The 19,526-nt window shown below is 44.3% G+C and overlaps 2 protein-coding genes across 2 annotated transcripts; one reads left to right on the top strand and one right to left on the bottom strand.

Annotated features, from left to right (window-relative positions):
* The first annotated feature begins 402 nt into the window (after window positions 1-402).
* On the top strand, window positions 403-4,257 carry sf3a3 (splicing factor 3a, subunit 3). Its single transcript, XM_047019928.1, has 17 exons — window positions 403-641; window positions 828-875; window positions 978-1,030; window positions 1,111-1,216; window positions 1,317-1,389; window positions 1,484-1,575; window positions 1,673-1,755; window positions 1,848-1,986; window positions 2,099-2,167; window positions 2,318-2,385; window positions 2,494-2,601; window positions 2,697-2,766; window positions 2,908-3,072; window positions 3,193-3,303; window positions 3,465-3,555; window positions 3,757-3,812; window positions 3,966-4,257. Exons 1-17 carry the CDS (start codon window positions 546-548, stop codon window positions 4,041-4,043), a joined length of 1,506 nt encoding a protein of 501 aa, XP_046875884.1. The 5' UTR covers window positions 403-545; the 3' UTR covers window positions 4,044-4,257.
* A 4,180-nt stretch (window positions 4,258-8,437) lies between these two features.
* maneal (mannosidase endo-alpha like) lies at window positions 8,438-15,498 on the bottom strand. Its single transcript, XM_047019931.1, has 4 exons — window positions 14,102-15,498; window positions 13,817-13,926; window positions 10,555-10,631; window positions 8,438-9,550 (listed from the first exon to the last, which is right to left on the bottom strand). The coding sequence occupies exons 1-4, from the start codon at window positions 14,598-14,600 to the stop codon at window positions 8,914-8,916; spliced, it is 1,323 nt and encodes a 440-aa protein (XP_046875887.1). The 5' UTR covers window positions 14,601-15,498; the 3' UTR covers window positions 8,438-8,913.
* Between the last annotated feature and the right edge of the window lie 4,028 nt (window positions 15,499-19,526).

Genomic DNA, 19,526 nt, shown 5'->3' with positions numbered 1-19,526 from the left:
CGTATAGATAAAGCATGTCTCATAAAAATAGTTTGCTGCGTTCTTCTTTCTTCTCAGACTCTATGAACGAGTTTAAATAAAATGTTAAGGATCTAAAATGCACATGAATCGTGTTTAATCATGGACGAGCCTACTTCAGAACATCAGACAGCTTTTCTTAACCAGTTAATCTAACACCAGCTTTAATGAAATTATGCAGTAAAGAACTGTATTTCAAACATTTTAGCGTGAAGGTCGAATAATTGCTAAACGTATGTATGGCAAAGGGGTCTGTCATTAGGTTACGTCTCGTCGCATCAGAAAACCGATCTGAAACTATTTGCGGCGTCTTATTTTAACGCAGAACTAAGTTCACACGGAACATGATGTTTTGTACATGTTTCCCTGGGAAGAAGAAGCGGACCCAAAGGAGTGCGCGAAACCACTTCCTCTACAACGTAGCTAACATGCGCCATTGAAAACAAACTGTGCCGCAGTTATTAGTTTTCTGTTATCTTCTGCTTCAAATTCGAATTATTTCGGAATTTGGCTGTTAGATTACAACCATGGAAACTATTCTAGAACAACAACGGCGCTACCATGAAGAGAAAGAGAGACTTATGGACGCCAAAACAAAAGAAATGTTGCATAAGAAAACTACGGTATTGTAGCACCAGAAGCTAGCTAGTTAGCTCGCTCTTACAAGATACAGTACTAGTTGCTTTAACCAGATAGCTAGAGCTACCTGCGTCCGTAAAAGTAGTTTAGCAAAAAATGCAATAAATCATATTTTCTGTTCAACTACAACAGAAGTTGCATTCACGTGTTTCTTTATTGTCCCCATACAGTTACGCGATCAGATTAACTCAGATCATCGAACCAGAGCGATGTTGGATGTAAGTAACAACTGCTAACGTTTTTTCTCAACTGTACTTTAAGGAAACATGTCATTGACCAGCAAATACGGTGTTGAAGTTACTTGTTTGTCACCCATGCAGAGATACATGGAAGTGAGCCAAAATCTCCGAGACTCGTATGACGACAAAGATGGGTAAGTCATTTGATTGTAGCGAGTTTTGCCACTCATGCATGGTTCGACTACAGAAGTCTGAAAGTCACATCTCATTACAGAATGAGAAAGGATGAACTAAACGCCATTTCTGGACCCAACGAATTCGCCGAATTCTACAACAGACTCAAACAGATCAAGGAATTCCACAGGAAACATCCCAATGAGGTAATTCATATGAATCTATGTCATGCTCGTCATTGCTACGCCTAGTCTGTCAATTTATATATTTTTTTAGGCTTTGCTGAGAAAGTTGTTGTCGTTACAGATCTGTGTACCCATGTCGGTGGAGTTTGATGAGCTGGTGAAGGCCAGAGACAACCCCACAGAAGAGGCTCAGAGTAATGAAACATCCTGCAACACAGCAATACATGCTAGCACGATGAGTGGCACAAGTGGACAGATGTCAAAAGGATCTCTTATCTATATTTGCAGACATGGTGGAGTTCACAGATGAGGAAGGCTACGGCCGTTACTTAGATCTCCATGACTGCTACCTAAAGTTCACCAACCTAAAGGGTTCCGATGTAAGAAGCAGCTCAGTCTTCTTTCTTTGCCTCTCCGTTTTGGCTATGGTGATAGACCCTCCATCTTTCTCACCTCTCTTCTCTCTCTCAATTGCAGAAACTGGAGTACATCAGCTACCTGTCCTCGTTTGATCAACTGTTCGATATCTCCAAGGACAGGAAGAATGCAGAGTACAAAAAGTAAGTGCCAAAGTTGCTGCATCCACTGCCGATGTGTGACGGCGTGGGCCTGCAGAGCGCTGTGCCAGTCTGACGGTGTGCGTGTCCTCCAGGTACCTGGAGATGCTGCTGGAGTACCTGCAGGACTACACAGAGCGTGTCAAGCCCCTGCTGGACCAGAACGAGCTCTACGGAAAAGTCCTGGGCGAGTTTGAGAAGAAGTGGGAGAACGGCACGTTCCCGGGCTGGCCGGTGAGTCCTGAGGTCCAGCCATGCTGATCCCGCGGCCCGTCGAATCTCCATATGTTGAAATCTAACTGGGCCTCCCCCCCCCCCCCCCCCCCCCCCCCCCGCTGTGCCTTAGAAAGAGACGAGCAGCGCGTTGACCCACGCCGGAGCCCATCTGGACCTCTCTGCTTTCTCCTCCTGGGAGGTAAGGCACCATATGGGGCTCACACCACTCCACGGACTCCATGAGCTGTATCACTCACTCACTCTCACTTTTTCTCTCTCTCTCTCTCTCTCTCTCTCTCTCTCTCTCTCTCTCTCTCTCTCTCTCTCTCTCTCTGTCTCTGTCTCGTAGGAGTTGGCCTCCCTGGGTTTGGACAGGTTGAAGTCTGCTCTCATGGCCCTGGGACTGAAGTGTGGGGGGTACGTATTGTCACTGGACACTGTATGGACCATGACAAACGATGGACAGGGAAAGTTTTGACTTATGGCTAACACCGCAAATGTTTTGGTCACATCTATGACCCGTAGAACTTTGGAGGAGAGAGCTCAGCGGCTGTTCAGCACCAAGGGCAAATCCCTGGAGTCCCTGGATCCCTCCCTGTTTGCCAAGAACCCCAAATCTAAAGGACCCAAAAAGTATGTACTCCTAACCCCACACCCACATAGAATGCTTAGTGTGTCTTTTTCCCAACATGCATCACCATGATGTTCAAACGTTCCCTTATCTGCAGAGACACCGAGCGCAACAAAGAGATAGCCTTCCTGGAGTCTCAGATTTATGAGTATGTGGAAACCCTGGGGGTGAGTGAAGACGGCTGGATGTGCCTTTGTCTGAATAATCTCCCGGTTGACTTCACTGCATACGACACGGTCCTCTGATTTGCGGCCAGTACCGCGTGGTTCTGCGTCCGGCTGACGTGTGCTTGCGTGACCCCCCCTCAGGAGCAAAGGCAGCTGACCCACGAGAACGTCCAGAGGAAGCAGGCCAGGACGGGGGAGGAGAGGGAGGAGGAGGAGGAGGAGCAGCTCAGCGAGAGTGAGAGCGAGGACGAGGACAACGAGATCATCTACAACCCCAAGAACCTACCGCTGGGCTGGGACGGCAAGGTCCGGCGCCTCGCTCGGAACTGGCTCCTCGAAACATTGAATCAACTCCAAACAATCGTCTTAGGCTCATCTCCATTCGGTGACAGTAGATGACTTTGGTGTGTCTGTCCCTCTCCGCAGCCCATACCCTACTGGTTGTACAAACTCCACGGCCTGAACATCAACTACAACTGTGAGATCTGTGGAAACTACACCTACAGAGGGCCCAAGGCCTTCCAGAGGCACTTTGCCGTACGTATTTCCTGTTCACGTGGTCTGAGACAAATGTCAGTGCCTCCTCCTCCTCTCGTGCGATTCTCTGTTCAGGAAGTCCTTATCCTGGCGTCAGGAAGCAGAAAGTGTTGACACGCTTCCCGGGTCTGTTGTTCACTCTTTCTTTTGTTTCTTTTTAGGAATGGCGTCACGCCCACGGCATGCGGTGCCTGGGCATCCCCAACACGGCTCACTTTGCCAACGTCACCCAGATCGAGGACGCCGTCTCCTGTAAGTACCACGACTCGGTCTCAGCAACACGTTGAGCGAGCTGTCTGTTAAAATACCTACTTATAATTGCCAGTAATTGACAGTAATTCTTTTCATTACAGTGATTACAGTGTGCTGTAGTTGCTAGATTAGCATGGTCGGGGTTCAGGGATAAGATGGTCATTTGCATAACGCTGACAACGTCTTGTGTTTTGACACCAGTGTGGGCCAAGCTGAAGTCCCAGAAGGCGTCAGAGAGATGGCAGCCGGACACAGAGGTGAGTGGAGGGGCGCTCACACAGTGACCTTACAACAGCACGTAGCGCCCGCTCGGTCACGACGTCGGGAGTAACATGACGAGAGGAGCCAAGCTGTTATCTAGTAGTGGTCTGCTGAGCCAGTTAAACACCTGTGTGTGTGTGCTTTATCAGGAGGAGTACGAAGACTCCAGTGGAAATGTGGTCAACAAGAAGACCTACGAGGATCTGAAGAGACAAGGCCTGCTGTAGAGCAGAGCACACATGGCAGAGAGATACAAAGCTACTCATCCAACACACCTAGGATTCTTTTTTTAACGTAAATTCTTTGATTTAAATCCTTGTATTTGTAATTGTAAGATGTTGTTTTTTATTGACGTTAAAACCTATTCCATCCCCAACGCCTCAGAAGGGAAACAACCTTTGACTGATTAATAAATTGGAGTGCTTTTTTTTGTCCAAAAAAGGTTTTGTCGCTTGTTTTTATGTGACAGTCTAGTAGTGCACTAACAGGAGCTGATTTATGATGGTGTTGCTGTATGTAGCAGAGCTACTTTGAGGTTTGTTTTTCATGCACACTAGAGAGAGTTGGAGGAAGGGGTTTAAGGAACATCGTTTTACTTGAATGTGCATGTTACAGGGTTATGTGTCTCACACAGCCTCCAATGAACAGGTGACCTCTAGACCTGTTAAATGCTTAACAACATAGGTTGCAGTTGTGCAATCACATGACTGCACAAAGAAGACCTGAAGATGAGTAAGCGATTGTCACCTTCACAAAGTTGGGCAGGTTGATTTTTAACTTGTGACTAGCTATGTATGTCTTTTTTTTTTTTTTTTTACATCTTGTAAGAGGATCAGAAGAACCACCAGGTGACAGTATTGAGCTAAATCCCTCTGCAAAGTAAAAGGATGTCATGTCGTATTAAGCACCTAATGCTTGTCTTGACAACCCTTCAAAACAAGCAAATTCATGAAATTGCTTCCATTTATAATTTCTGTTATTTAAAACCCTAAACAAAAATAAGTATCACTGTTAAGTTCATGTTAGAGAATGTGTGTATGGATGCTTTGTCTTCACATAATGCCTGAGTCAGAAGAAAAGGTGGATGAGCACACACACTCAAATATTCCTTCAAAATACTACATTTGAAACCACCAATTACATGCAAGGATGTTTTTCTGAGAAGCATAGGATACACTACTGTTTCAAAGCAAATGGATAGAACCACTTTGGTGTCTCACAGCAATTATATAACAGAGGTGGGATGAATGGATGCATTACCACTTGTGATACTCTATAGAGTGATTTATACTCGGAAAATTGAATAAAAGAGTGTCCTTGGAGACAGTTAAGATGGGGTGGGGGGGAAGAAAAAAGTTAACTATGCCGCTAGAATCAAAATATTGGAAATGGGAGAAAAGCAAACCTTGATGATGAAATCACTGAGAGAGAGAAACAGACAGGGCAGGGAATTGGTTTGCAGCGGTGAGAAAACACTTTGCCACAGCGCATGTCGGGAAGCGCTGGTTTGCTTTCATCAGGCTCCTCTGGAGCTACTGACTCATGATGTTTTCAAGGTCTCGGCAAATGTCATGACAAGATGTAGCTGCTTGGGAGGCTGACAAGCTGCTGCTCTGTTGTCTGTTTTGGGGTATTTGTTTGCTTGTATCTCAGTCTTCTGATGTTTACTATTTTGACTTGATAAATACTGATTTTCTGTCAGGTTTCGTGTTTTCGGCTTGTATATTTGTAGAGCACTTACAGATGAAAATCTTTTTCAGGCTCTTTGTCGACAGTGCAGTTGACATCCTGTGGTGTGACTCAGCCTGGCCCTGCTCAGAGCTGACTGGGTGGGCAGCAAGGAAAGAGGAGAGGTTGGGAGAAAAACCTATAGCTCGTTCGTCTGTGTAACTAAACAGCTCCCCACTGCAAGGGTACAAATCCTTCTGACGAAGGCCCCATTCCGAACATCTCCAGTCCTGTGTCATGTGAGCATCATCACTGGGTTTTGTACATGGTCCTTCTGAGAGTTCTTAAAATGAATCTCAGAGGGCTTGTGCTCTTAGCTGATGGTGTTCCCATGGTTCCCATGATGTGCCTGTCCCCTGACCCCCCCCCCCCACACACACACACACACTTGTATGACCTCTTCCAGTTCACAGACAGTGTGGAGTAATTTTCTACAGGCACAATTCTCCAACCTCCAAATTCTCACTTCTAGTCTTCGCAGAAGTGTTAAGAGGCTGAAGCCCTTTTACAGAGATTCAAATACCAACATAGGATGCTTCCTCTTTGTGGGTTTTTATCAAGTATTCCCAATGTTGTCTGGCTCCTCCAGCTGAGTCAAAATCTCTGGGTTAGTGGCAGTGTCGGTGCAGTTTATTTCAACTCAGCAACGCTTAATTCCCTAGTTTCTTATTGGCCCATTTATTCTCCAAATGCCCTGTCAGCACATCCTGATTAGGCTATTTATCTACAGCCACTGAAGTGCTGAGATCACACATGGTCCAACGGCTGCACTCTAATCCGTCTAGTTGCTTTTGTCTGATATAAGAGAAACCTTTACAACTTTTTCTTTTAGTCTACGATTTCTTTGGGCCTGCAGTGAACTGGCAAGCCGGTGAATGTGTTATGAATGTGAATACAAGACATTTGAAAGCACTGTCTGGAGGTTTACAGTATGTGTGCTGAGCAGTGTGTGTCTGGCTGTAAAACGTTGCAGTATTGTGTCTGTCAACATCAGCTGAGTCTATTTGTCTGAACCTCTTCCGCCAACTGTTGTGTTTCAATTGTTTTACTATCCCGTGCATTGACTTGGGAGTACATTTCACTTTGTTCAACACATCGTAACGTGAGAATACCTTTATTTGGACTCAAATGTTCTTTCCACCAGTCTACGCCCTTGCACATTTTATTAGACTGTCAGCCTTTTGAGATGCTAAATAACACCAGGCAGGATGTGGTTGTTCCTGTTTGTCATTCTCTCTTAATAACACCACTCTTAAAACATGTGGAAATGATGTTTAATCAGTTACTCACCCAGTTCTCAGACATCAAGCCATATTGCCTTGAATGTGTTTAGCTTCTATAGGTATTGGTACTCGTCCTTAATCATATTCTAAATTGTATGTTCAACTACTGTGAATATACAATATAGAGAACACACTGTACCTTGTTTGAAAATGTCAATATGGATTTTATCTCAGCGTGTTCATTCACTTAAAAATAACTACTTTTTATTTTTAACATGAGCATTACAAGTACCATTTGTGATCTCTGACCTACATACAGTATAATAACAGCTCATATGGTGTGGAGAAGCCCAACCATGTGGGTTAATTAATTGCATGTCTAGTGGCAGTTTCTTAATAGTTTAGCTAACAGTCTCTAAGGCCTTTTGAAATCAGTTGACTCCAGCATAAACAATGCAGGTGGTTACAGTTTGACTACACAAAATACGAAAAGCTGCTGCTATCAGAAACTCTGCAATCACTTGACATGGTCTGTCTTTTTTTTTTTATTGTTGAAATACAAACAAGTGTTGTGAAGAAATGTGGCAAGCATAATTGCCAGTGAGAGCAGATGGTCTTCGTGCATGCATTTGGGAACCCATGCTAAATCACAGAAAAAAGATAAGTGACTTTTTAAAATTCCACTCAGTCTCCTCTAGTTCTGAATTATGAATGCACTAAATGGACTTGATTTTAAGTGCTTGAGTATTGCATTTCTGGATTGCTCTTCAAACTTGTTTAGATATTATCATCTCTCTCTCTTTTGCTCTGCTTTCCCTTTTAAACGTTCACTCTCCATTTGGGTTCTAAATTTTGGGTGACTTGAATATTCTTAAGGGTGACAAAACTCAAAACATCGTTTTCAGTGCTCTGTCCGAGCCTGCCATTGCGTGGGCTTGCCCAACAGAATGACACATCGTGAGACTGGAATCAAACATGTAAAGGCTTTCTGAGAAACAACAACTTTATAGTCTCTCACCCTCTCATCTGTCGCATCTTACAACCATGGCTGTACTCCCACAGTGCAATGCCTACAGCCGCAGAAAGTCCCTGAGGTGAGAGCGAGTCTGTCACCTGAGACCGAAGATCAGCTATCATGATTAGGAGGCCAGGGCCTCCAGTCCCAAGAGCTCTGTGAAGCCGGGGATTAACAATGTGTGTGTGCTCTATGTTGCTAAAGGCTGATTTGCCTGAGCAAAATCAGTGATGACTGTGATGGCAGTCGTCACAGAATTGCATTTGGGGTCAGACTTGGCCCAACCATTTCTTATTGACCCACAGAATTGATCCAGTATAGGCACTAGGTTGGAGAGAATGCCCGCTGTTTGTCATGCTGATATTTGCCAAGTAGTGATGCTAGGGTCTGTGAGCCCACATTGAGTGATAGGGTTTCTCTGTGTGGGACCTGCAGCTAGCTCTTAGTCTTAGAACTGCTGTCACAGCTCTGCTGCTCCCTTGAGCTGCGTTTTTCCAAAAGATGTCTCCGTAGATTGAGATGGATAACTGCGGTCCAGATGAATGACTTAATTTACATGTGAAAGCATTGCTGAAAGCATAACTCTCTGTCAGCTCGGTTGGCCAGTTTACCTTGCATCTACAGCGGAACATTCTTCGGAACATAGCCTCAAACATGACTGAACACAGTATCTTTATTTGTCATTATCTGAAAGAAATACAGAAATAATAGGAGATAGGAGACAGTACAGCAACAGAAGAGCTAAGTTACATGGCGAGGCAGACACCTTTCTCACTGTCCCCCACCTCAAGCAGCTTCAAGCAGCTGAGGATGGTTCCTCACTCCCTATTCTCCCAGCATGACTCGTAAAAACAAAAAAACAAAATGTGACTAAAACTCTTCAAAATAAACGGATTATCCACATTCTAATGTTCAGAGTTCGTCATGAGAAAGCCTTGAGAAAGCACTGCCTTGACACAGCCCGCCGCCCATCCCTTCCTCCTAGCCTGGAATGTTTCGAATTGGTACTGAGAGGAACAAAGGTTAGACGGAACATAGAGTATGTGGAACAAGAAAAATGGCGGGTTTAAAAACCACAGTCAGTCTCTACGTACTGAAGAAGTCCGGCTATCCAGAACACCGTTCCCGAGCCTACATGAGCCACTTGTCCTTCTCCTTGTTAAAGTGCTCGGCCCACCGGCGAGTAAGCTCCAGGTACAGGTCTGGACGATGGGGCTGGTAGTCCAGATATAGCCTAGTCAGTGTCTTCTTCGGCACTGCCTTCTCAATCTGCGTCCCCTCGTGCCATTCATTGAAGGAGGTTATGGTGACGATCTCCGGGCGCACGGACAGAGCTGCCTGCAGGGCAGTCTCGTAATAGCGACCGTTGACGCGGTTCCGTGTGTTATGGTTGTTCCAGGGCCGCACTGCCGTGTCCACATACCCGGGTCCCACGCTGGGGACAAACAGCAGGTTGTTGCCATCGCAGAACGCTTTGATGGCCTTCCAGTTCTGGTGGGAGGAGCCAAAGGAGAAGCCGTTGGACGCGAAATAAGTGTACATGCCGTCAAAACCGCTGGCCAGGATGTCGTGCTTGTGGCGCTCCTCCACAATGAGGGCGATGAAGACGCCGTCATAGGGCGTGCCCCGCAGGGTGTGGGAGCCCGAGGTGGTCAGAAGCTCCGCCCAAGTCTCGGGAGGGGTCAGGTAGGAGTCGTAGATGTAGAAGAGCGGCAGAATCTGCCCGGCGCTGGACTTGAACCGGTAGAAGGCGCCGTGTTTCCCGTACCTGTGAGAGAGGATAGTGTTTTCAGTCGAGGATTCAGATTTCCACATTTGCTGAGCGGAAGCATTTCTGCCGACTCGACCTCTCTGAAACTGGCCGCATGCCAGCTCACAGTAAATGCTTTCATGTGAAATGGTGCTATTATTCCTAAGCGGAAGCTTGGGATGAGAGCATGGGGTAGATATATGTTTCTAAATGCTCTCTATCACGCTCTCTGTCTCGCACCATTTTTCTCTCTCTCCCTTTTTCCTGTATTTCTTACTTTGTTTAATGGCAGATGGTCAGCTCAGTGGGTCTTTGCTTGGCTGGCAGGAATATCTAGCTGAGCAGACTCAAGGTACGCAAAGCTTCCATCACGACCATCAGTTGCTCCTCACAGAGCTGGGCTGTGACACATTCACCACCCATCATCCTTAAGCAGGCAAACACTAGGGATACTTCAGTGTCGGGTCATTGTTTTGACAGATTGCCCTAGAACGGCTCATTGACTAGAACATTGACTACTTGTCTTTCTGTGCTTGGAGCCTGCTTCAGGGCCAATGTTTGAAGTACATTCAACCTCCAAAATATCCTGTCGCTCCAGCTGAGCACTTATATACAATCAAGGCTAGGTATGGGGGTAGACTACCTGCAGAGTGATTAGAGAGAGATCATGGAACAGATATCTATATTTAACCACCTGTTCCTTCTCCTTCACCTCCTTCTGCCCTTAAGTGCGATCACATTTCAACCGGCGGTAATTGATATGGAAATCAGAGCCCTGCACTTCGGCTGGTGGATGAAAAGAAAGTCTTAAATTGCATGAGTGAATGGGAGAGAGGGGGAGCGACAGAGGGAGAGGTTTAAAGAGAGAGAAAAATGTGATGGAGAAAGAGCAGAAAAAGACAGAGAGATCCAGGGAAAAGAGGAGGAAGAAGGACAGAACGGGGTGGGCTAGCAGAAGAGAGGGAGGAACTGAAAAGTTGGAGGCGCGACAAGGAGGTGAGGCGAGAGGGAGAACGACATACCTGTCAATTATGTATTTGATGTTGTCATGCATGCTCTGGTCGGTCCGTCCTTTGTAAGGTTGGATGTGAAACGCCACCTGTGAGAATAGGACACAACACTTGATTGAAATAGCAGGGGACACTCTCATCACGGCACATCCACATGATTACATATTGTCTAGGAAATGAAAGGAGAGTGCATTTGACTCTCGCCTTCTCGCATTTCCTTGAACAGGACATCTTGGTCAAGCACAAGCAGAATTTAATTTGCAGTGTTAAGATGATCCAGATTGGTCGGCAACACCATCTCCTTCACATGATATGAGAAGGATCAGCTCTTCAAAGAAAGCATGGAAGCCTATAGGGGTGTCTCAAATGCCACACACTCCAGTGTCCTTGAAGAACAACTGTTATTTCGAGGAACAAATCGAAAACGGTGTATTGATCCTGAGAGACTGAACGTGTCACCGAACCCAGGAAAAAAGAGATCAGAGAGCCATCTAAGAATAGAATCCCATCAGCAATCTTGGAAACCAGGAAGTAAGTCATCAAACTGAATTCAGTAACACTGGGTCCTGGATAGGCCTGACTGAAGATGGAAGGAGACAGAATAACACACTGGGGCTCACATTAAAGAATAGCGATATGATGGGACCATCTTCTGAGGAAAGTGGGCTTGCAGAGGGGCAGAGAGGAATGGCTAGACGCCGCCCTCTATCAAGTCCCATGTGAATCTATCCATCGAGAAGGGCCTCGATTTCATCTGATTCTATATGTCATTTCTCTGTCTATTCCCCTGCAATGCACTTCAATTGCGGGCAAAAAATCTTAATTTCAAAGGCATTATTGAAGGTCTTTCATGTATTTTGAGTGACTCTGCCCCTTGACAGACAAGTCCCTGACTGCTTCTAAGGATCCACAAGCTTCTAGACATCCCTGACATAAGGCATCAATATAAGAGTGGCAGGGCTAAGGGTTGGGTGATGGATGCCCTTTCCCACCCACGAAACATTGCCAAGGCTGTCTGCTCGGGCCACAAAAAATCAGTTTAAGATCAGCGACAAGAGCACACCGCTGACAGTGCTGTCGAACCATGAACGTGGTGGGGGGAGAGAGAGTGGGAGAGGGGAAGAGCTAGAAAGAGCGTGTGTGTGTGTGTGAGAGAGAGAGAGAGAGAGAGAGAGAGAGAGAGAGAAAGAGAGAGAGAGCAGCGAGCCTACAAACACCCACTCTCTCTCTTTCCTCTCTGAAAAGAGGCTCCAAGGTCTTCATAAACAGTTTCCATGGCAACCCGGCGGTGTTTGGTGCGGGGGGCATGAGGAGGGGTGCTCTCAGGCTGTCAGTTGCTTCGTCTGGTTTGAAATCATGAAAGGGCGTGGAGGTGAAATACTGTTCAATCTGTCCCTCTCTACGGCTGAGTACACCCGGGGGGTCTTGGGTGGGGCGGCCTGCCTGCCGGACTGCCTGCCGGACTGTTCACATGGACCGGGTTTGATGGTGGAAGAGTCTTACATTAGTCTTGAGGCCCTTATGTTTAGCCACCTACAAAATATGGGATGTTGACTACAATAAATATTTTATTATCATGCTTTTATGAAGAAAAAGGGACTTTAGTTTTTGGGTGTGGATTATCTGTTGTCTAGTTGCTATAATTAATATTGGAATTGTGTACAATAAGTCAAAGAATGACTATTGTATTTACAAAAAGGTCCCAAATATTTATGGAGCGTATTGCTTGAATAACTTGCATGAAATGTTGCTGTTATTTTGTCACAGATGTCATAATGGGAGTCAGGTGGCTGAGCGGGTAGAGCATCGGGCTAGTAATCTGAAGGTTGCCAGTTCGATTCCCGGCCGGTGCACATGACGTTGTGTCCTTGGGCAAGGCACTTCACCCCTACTTGCCTCGGGGGGAATGTCCCTGTACTTACTGTAAGTCGCTCTGGATAAGAGCGTCTGCTAAAAAAAAAATTAAAAAAATAATGCTCATCTCTCAAGCTGTGATGCACACATATGCACCTTCTGGGAACAAACCCCTTCCTGAAACATGTAGGTGTTTTCAATGTGATACAAACTACACATCACAATCTACGTGAAATTAAGCTTGTCTTTCTTCGCTGGGAGCTTTCTAAAATGCTGACGCGTCTACGGAACCTTCCTTTAATGTCTCAGAGGAATGTCTCTGATAAAGGCTCTTAATAATTATACAATCTAAAGAATAAAGGCACCTATACACCTAGGTGCAGATAACATCCTGAAAACTGCATCCACACCACACACACACATAGAAAAACACACCACACAAGTACACCTATCACACACAACAGCAAATGCACACAAACCCCAGACACCTAAACCTTTATTTTCACTGTGGCAGTTCTAGTCCACTGGTTGGAACATTGAGGCATTTACCCCTGGGTCAGCCCTGGCAGCAGTTGTGTAAGCTTTGCTGAGACCTATTTCTGATCATTCTCTGTTGAATAGAAATGCCTGAGCTAGTTTTCTCTGATCGTAAACCAATCATAGAAGAGATGGAATGAAAGTGGAAGAACGGACTTTCTTTGCTTTATTGTGCTTAATCTGCTTCCTCGGTTTGAGCCTGCCTTGCACTATCCTGTAAAAGGCACCTTCAGCATGTCGTTGGCTTTTGATGTATCTGACCTTTTTGTTCAATTTTGTCTGCGATGGAAGATGTGAAATCGGTTTCAAGCCAATGCAATACCATTAACGTGTTTGTGTTCCTTCGAAAACTTTAAACAGTTCTAAAGTTCTCAACAGACACAGTCCACTGGAACGCCACTGTTGTCTTTCAATGGTTAAATCCAAAGACCAAACAAACTGCAGGAAAGACAAAATGACATGCGATAGTTGGAGAAATGCGTTTGTATCTATAACATGCAAAGTGGATGGAGAAAAGGGGTTAAAATATCAAATTTGACAGCAAATGCATTTCTTGTATTCCATCTACTTCTAAATACCTTTGGACACCTTGGAAACTGGACAGACAATGACACTCTCAGTGTCATCCACACTCTCAGCTTCAGCAACATGCATACTATTTTTGAAAATCCCAAAACTAGTTTGATCATTTCATTACAAAGGCCATCCGTTATTAACGGATTGCTGATTACACATGTATCAATTACCAATGACTAACTAATGCCACAGTAGATGTGTGGGTGCATGTAAACTGCAGCTATAGCATCAAAGCAACTACCACTGCCAGCCATTCATTCAGTAAAGCGGCAGAAAGGAAAAACATACCGGTTCTCTCACCAGTTACCTTGATGCTGTGCCTATGGGCAGCGTCCATGACAGCTGGCACCAGATCCTCAGTTGGCGCCCCGTGATTGTCTGCCACTCCCGGCGGGTACCACGACAAGACCAGCACGCCTACAACCACAGAAGGGGTTCACAGAAAAGCATGGAGTTATATCATATGATCATATAATCCAATTCTGAGGACATATATTGTGTAAATAGTGAATGCACCACAAAAGGAAAATATCATGGTAGATGATACCATAGATATGTGGGCAAGAGTGTTGCGTTGTTATCAGTGCAATACCTGCTGCCGCTGCTTCAATCTGCGCCATGTGCGACTCCAGCACGCGGGGGTCCCTGGAGCTGTATGGACCCAGATCGGGGTAATAACTCGAGGCGATGTCTTCAGGAGGAGTGTGTCTTCCCTGTGCGTGGCTGGCAGCAATCTTCGGGTCCCAGTGCGGCACCAGGACGTGGTCCCAGTGAATGTATTTGCTGTCCATCTGTGGTGTGCCATACCACAGGTAATAGAATATGTGTACATCGTAGAATATGCTGTAATCACGGTCCGATTTTGTGAAAACCACTTTGGTGTCGCTCAAGTGGGACTGGCCGGGCGACACTACCACGCCGTTCGGAACCGGTCGCCTCCTATCGGGTCCCTCTCCTCCAAACTCCATCCCCGGGGCAAGGTCTGAGAATCCATCACTTGGCTTCAGCGTTCTAAGGCCCATCATAGTCCCGAAAATAAACAGCGTAAATAGGAAAAGTGCTATAAAAGCTTTCTTGCGCAACCGTGTCATTGTCGCTGTCTATGGTCCTGGAAAAGTAGAACGTCGCAACGTCGGGTGCCGAATGGACTGTCGAACCTTTTTTTGTTGTAATTTTACTCAACTTGGCTAGCCTATTCCCCTTGCATGTCAGTCTCGTATGGTCGTCGAACAACAGTCAAAGGTAACATGACATAACTGTACGTTATGCCAGTGTGATGGTTTGTGCGTTCAGACGAATAGTTAAGAGTGACAGCGTTCGTGGCTCGCTTTCTACGTCTATTTCAAATGGAGTGTAGCCATATCACTCCAAACAGGAAGAGCCAGACCCTAGCGAACAAAGATCATTTCCCTACTACACTGCCCATGTTTTATTATTGTTTAGCCATTCTGCTAGGCAATAAAGACGCCAGTCCTCCATTAGTTTTTCCATTTCGGAGCATTTTTGTCACCTTGTTTTCTGTTTCTCGACCATTAAACCGCTAAATTCCACTGCGATGGAGAGAGCAAGAACTAAGCGGCGTCGTTAAAGGTCTAGCTTTCGAAAATAAATATTCTGTGTTCTTGAAAGCACACTAATGTATGTGCCTATGCTTTTCGTCATTTAGACAATCACATTAGTTTCCATTTCCAGTTCAGCAGCGGGGTAGCCTACCTTTCATCGTCCTCTGGCTCTGTCTGACTGCCGCGTCTGGCATTCATTCTTCGTGTCCCTCTTATTGGTACCCGGTTGTGTATTTCAGTCTTATCTTCCGCGAGCCAATTCTAAAATGCATTAAACCTCCAGTAGGCCAAGGCATAACCGGCTGATAACGTTGGTTGATGTGCGTTTGTGACTGATTTCTATTCCATTTAAGGCAGGAGCAATTACTTTTACGCAGACCGCGTTATATTGATCGTTTTGTCGCCACATAGAGAAAGCTACCCTTGCAGTTAGATGTACGATGCGGGGGCGAGCTAAAGTGGGTGGGATTAACCCCAAGTAGAGCTAAAAGGAGTAGAGCGCGTGTGGAAAACAAATGATGCTTGCCTTTGTTTACACTCCAAGGCTAGTCACGCCTGCCTTAATATCCAGGGGAAATGCCTTTCTATATTTCTTTACAAGAAATGCACTTTCTAGAGTTGGTTATTAATAACTTACCAATTGGCCTACCAATTGGGCGAAATATCAAAGTTTAATAGTTTGTCTAATTTAGAAAAGGCACGTACAGGCTATTATTAGTTAGGCGCTACTTAACCTAATTGTGAGACTGTTTACATTTAGTCGAACGATAGAACACTATCGCCTTGACAAATCACCAGTGAGCAAAACGTATTTAGGTTGATTGAAGTGAGTTGACTGAAGCATCACGATTAAAGCATATTTCAAGGAAGCGACATGGGCTTAGGTCCTCGCCGCCAGAATATGATAAGCTTTGAGGTTCACGTTACAGTAAAACGAAGCTGTGCCACCACCCGCAGTTCTGCTTTTACAATAGAAAGCCCACTCACGCTGGGATTATACAGTATAGCCGTGGGCACTGTGAGGAATAATAGGGCACGACACGCCAAGTAGGCCTAGCCAACTAATATTTCGGATTTATGTAGGGCTGTGTGAAATTAAATCTGTGCCATTTGTAAAATAGAATTGATTTCCAAAGGAGCGCCGTCTGATGTTAAATAAAGACAGTGAAACAGCTCTGAGCTGAACAATTTGTCCTTTCACTAATATGTTAACGTAGGCTATAGTATATAGTCTTAATAATGTTTCAACGTGTCAAAGCACAAGATACTTATCTAAAGAAAAAAAAATGGATTTGATATATCGCTTCATCAACAATGGAATTACAGTGACATCTACTGGAAGTAACCTGTAACCTGTAACCTTAACAGTAAGCTGTTATAGTGGAGAACATTTAAAGATTCGTGGCTTAAAACTTCAAAATCTATTGAAAGCAAATTATAGTGATTATTCTTCAATGTTTACTGAGAACTGGGAAGGGCTACGGACAAATGTTATCTCTCCCTAATTCCAATGTCCATCCTTAACCACCAGAGGGTGTGAGTGACTACAAAAACGAGTTCAAGGCGGGGGTTCAAACTGTTACAAGCTCAAGCATTGGGTCACATGGAAAGCATCTCCATATTTGGTATGCTTTCGCATGATCGAAAAACGATAACAACGAACTATGGATCATTCTAAATATAAACAGTGGCATATCATTGTCTTTCTGTGCTCTAATGAACCCTAACAATATTTTAACATAATTATCGTAATTTTTTAGATCAGATTCCCAGTAAAGGCTCCATACTTGTCTGAGAAGCCAAAAATACGACATTTCTAACACTCATTGTTTTGATACTCTTTAGCGTTCAGAACTGTCCAAGGTGCTGAAATGGCTTTAACGGTTTTCTTAAAGCTGTTGGTGTTCACCGGTTTTAATACAGAGCTGGTGAAAACACTAGGTCTACTAGTCGAAAGTTTCCAGTATCTTGCTGCTCAATCTCTGTATTGACAGATAATAGGGAAAATGAGCTGTGACAACGTCAACTGTTTGATGTATTAGGCTTCTGCACAGCAGATAGTTTGGTGGACCCTCATTTTCGTAATCAAATCCCCATGAACAACAGCAACAACTGGTATTGCATTGTTCTGAAAAACGCATTCAATCAAAAGTGTTACAGCTATACTTAATGCTTGGCAAGTAGGCCAGTTTGTTTCCTAAAAGAATATTCTTGTTTTTTGTGGACTGTTTTGGTTGTTAAGATGAGAAGAGCAAGCTGTCCTACCTAGAGGCTTGTTGCAAGAGACATTGCAGTTACAGCATGGAAGTGTGTATGGATCAGATATTGATTTGACTTATTGATTTGTATGTCTCATGGGACATGAGGTGAAAGGTGATTTGACAGATTCTCCAGTATAGGTCCATTGGGATATTTCTCCCTGCGGCCCATCACCTCAGAATATCCAAATCAGCTTTTTGTAGGATGAAAAAAGAGCAAACAAATTTAAATGACAGAAATAACTCTCTAGCTCTCTCTCTCTCTCACACACACACACACACACAACATGTTAATAGTTTTGTACTCTTCTATGTTCATATGTTCAAATCACTAGTTTAATCACAAACCATTTCATTCAGCAGTTTTTTCTCTAAACAAAAAGTAAATACTTTTACACACTGATCTCACCCAACTTATACAATTAACTCATGTGAACCTTTTCTGACAATGCGCAAAACTTCTCTGCACAATTGTTTAACCAGCAATCCATTTGGAACAGGTGCACTTTGTGCATTTCTTGTAACCAACCTGTCCGCTCACAGGTTATTTAACAATTACCTTTACTCAATGAATAATATTTCTCAATTAAAAGCAATGCTTGTTTTTGCTTAGTTTGACAAGATTATATATATGTGTATATATATGCACAGTAGAATAAATACTTCAACAACAAAAGGAAAAGGGTACTGTGTATGAAAAAGCCTTATTCAATTAATTCCTGCTCTTGAGTGACATTCATTCTAATGTAGTAAACACTGGTAAGATTATGTAATTTGTGGTAAGAAATATAACAAAGTTTAACATCAATTTTTATTATTTGAAAGGTTATGTTTCAGTTTGGAGCTGCGGGTTAACCGTTAAAAAAGTAAATACTCTTCGTAAAAAAAAAATTGCAAGCGCAATCAAGGAAAAACAGTTGGAAAGCAGTCAGTAAAATATATCTCCAGTCTCTTAATTACTGTGACATAACTTCCTCTGTGCATGGTTGTGTGTGGCAGTTGGGTGGGGGTGACTGAGGGAGCACGTGCCGGGGCATTGTTACCAGGTCCCTCTGTGTGACACGGGTCACCTTTAACGCTGCCCTCTTTGTTCGATGATGGACAGAAGCCCCTTCATCTCCATAGTGACAGGGAGGCACCCGGCAGCCGGCTGGAGAGCAGAAGTGAAAAGACAAGAAAAGAAGAGGGAGAGGAGGGAACGGATAAGAATAGAGAAGGAGAGAAGAGGGGAGGAGGTGAGAGAAAGGAGAAGAGAAAAAGAGGGAAGCAGAGAAAGTGGGGGGGGTAAGGAAGAAGAGGGAAAGATGGGAGAAGATGAGAGGGATAAGATAGGAGCGCAAAAGAGAGGAGAAAGGAGGAGGGAAGAGAAGAAAGGGGGAGAGGAGAGCAGAGAAGGAAATAAAAGAGGAAAGGAGGGATAATAGGGCGACGAGGGATAAAAGAGGAGAGGAAAGAAGAGTTGAGAGAAGGGTAAGGGAGGAGAGGAAGAGTTAGGGGACAACAAAAGGAAGATGAAAGGAGAGCAGAGAAGAAAGGAGAGGAGGACACGGAGTAGAGGAGATGGTGGGTAGGGTTAGGGGACAACAGTTAAGTAGTAAAAAAAGGAGAGGGAAACATGAGAAATGTTGGAGGATATGAAAGATAGGATTAGAGCAACAGACAATTGTTATCATTTGAATTTGAAATTGAATTAATTCTTTGAGAATTCAAAATGTCCATCTATCCATCAATCTATAATTTGCATTTCAGTTGCATACAAAACACACAATACATTAGTTGAACATGTATTTTTTCAGTGCATAATCCCATTCTAAAACGGAATCCCATATGTCACGTGTGAAGTATAGTGTTCGTAAAACACGTATCAGGTTTAATGAGAAAGAAAAGTTAGTGAATGAGCAATCAGCATTAGTCACCAGCTGCCCAATGAAAATGTCTTCCTCTCAGTTCCATTCATGGTATTGGATGTCCAACTGTGATAGGATCCCCGGTCATTAAAGATGAGTCATTAATGACTACAGACCGCTATTGAAGCACACCATTGTTACACTGCAACAGGTGTGCGTTTGAAACACATTTTGTATGCATATCCAGACACACCTTATTATATACATTCATATAACTAATGAGAGACAACTATCTCAATAAATCATTAATACATTTAATTAGCTTTGAGGACCGAAGACTTCTTGAACGC

This window comes from Hypomesus transpacificus, chromosome 4 (assembly GCF_021917145.1).
Source record: "Hypomesus transpacificus isolate Combined female chromosome 4, fHypTra1, whole genome shotgun sequence".
Lineage (NCBI taxonomy): Eukaryota > Metazoa > Chordata > Actinopteri > Osmeriformes > Osmeridae > Hypomesus > Hypomesus transpacificus.
The sequence above is the reverse complement of the archived record's forward strand: the minus strand, read 5'-3'. Positions and strand labels throughout refer to the sequence as shown.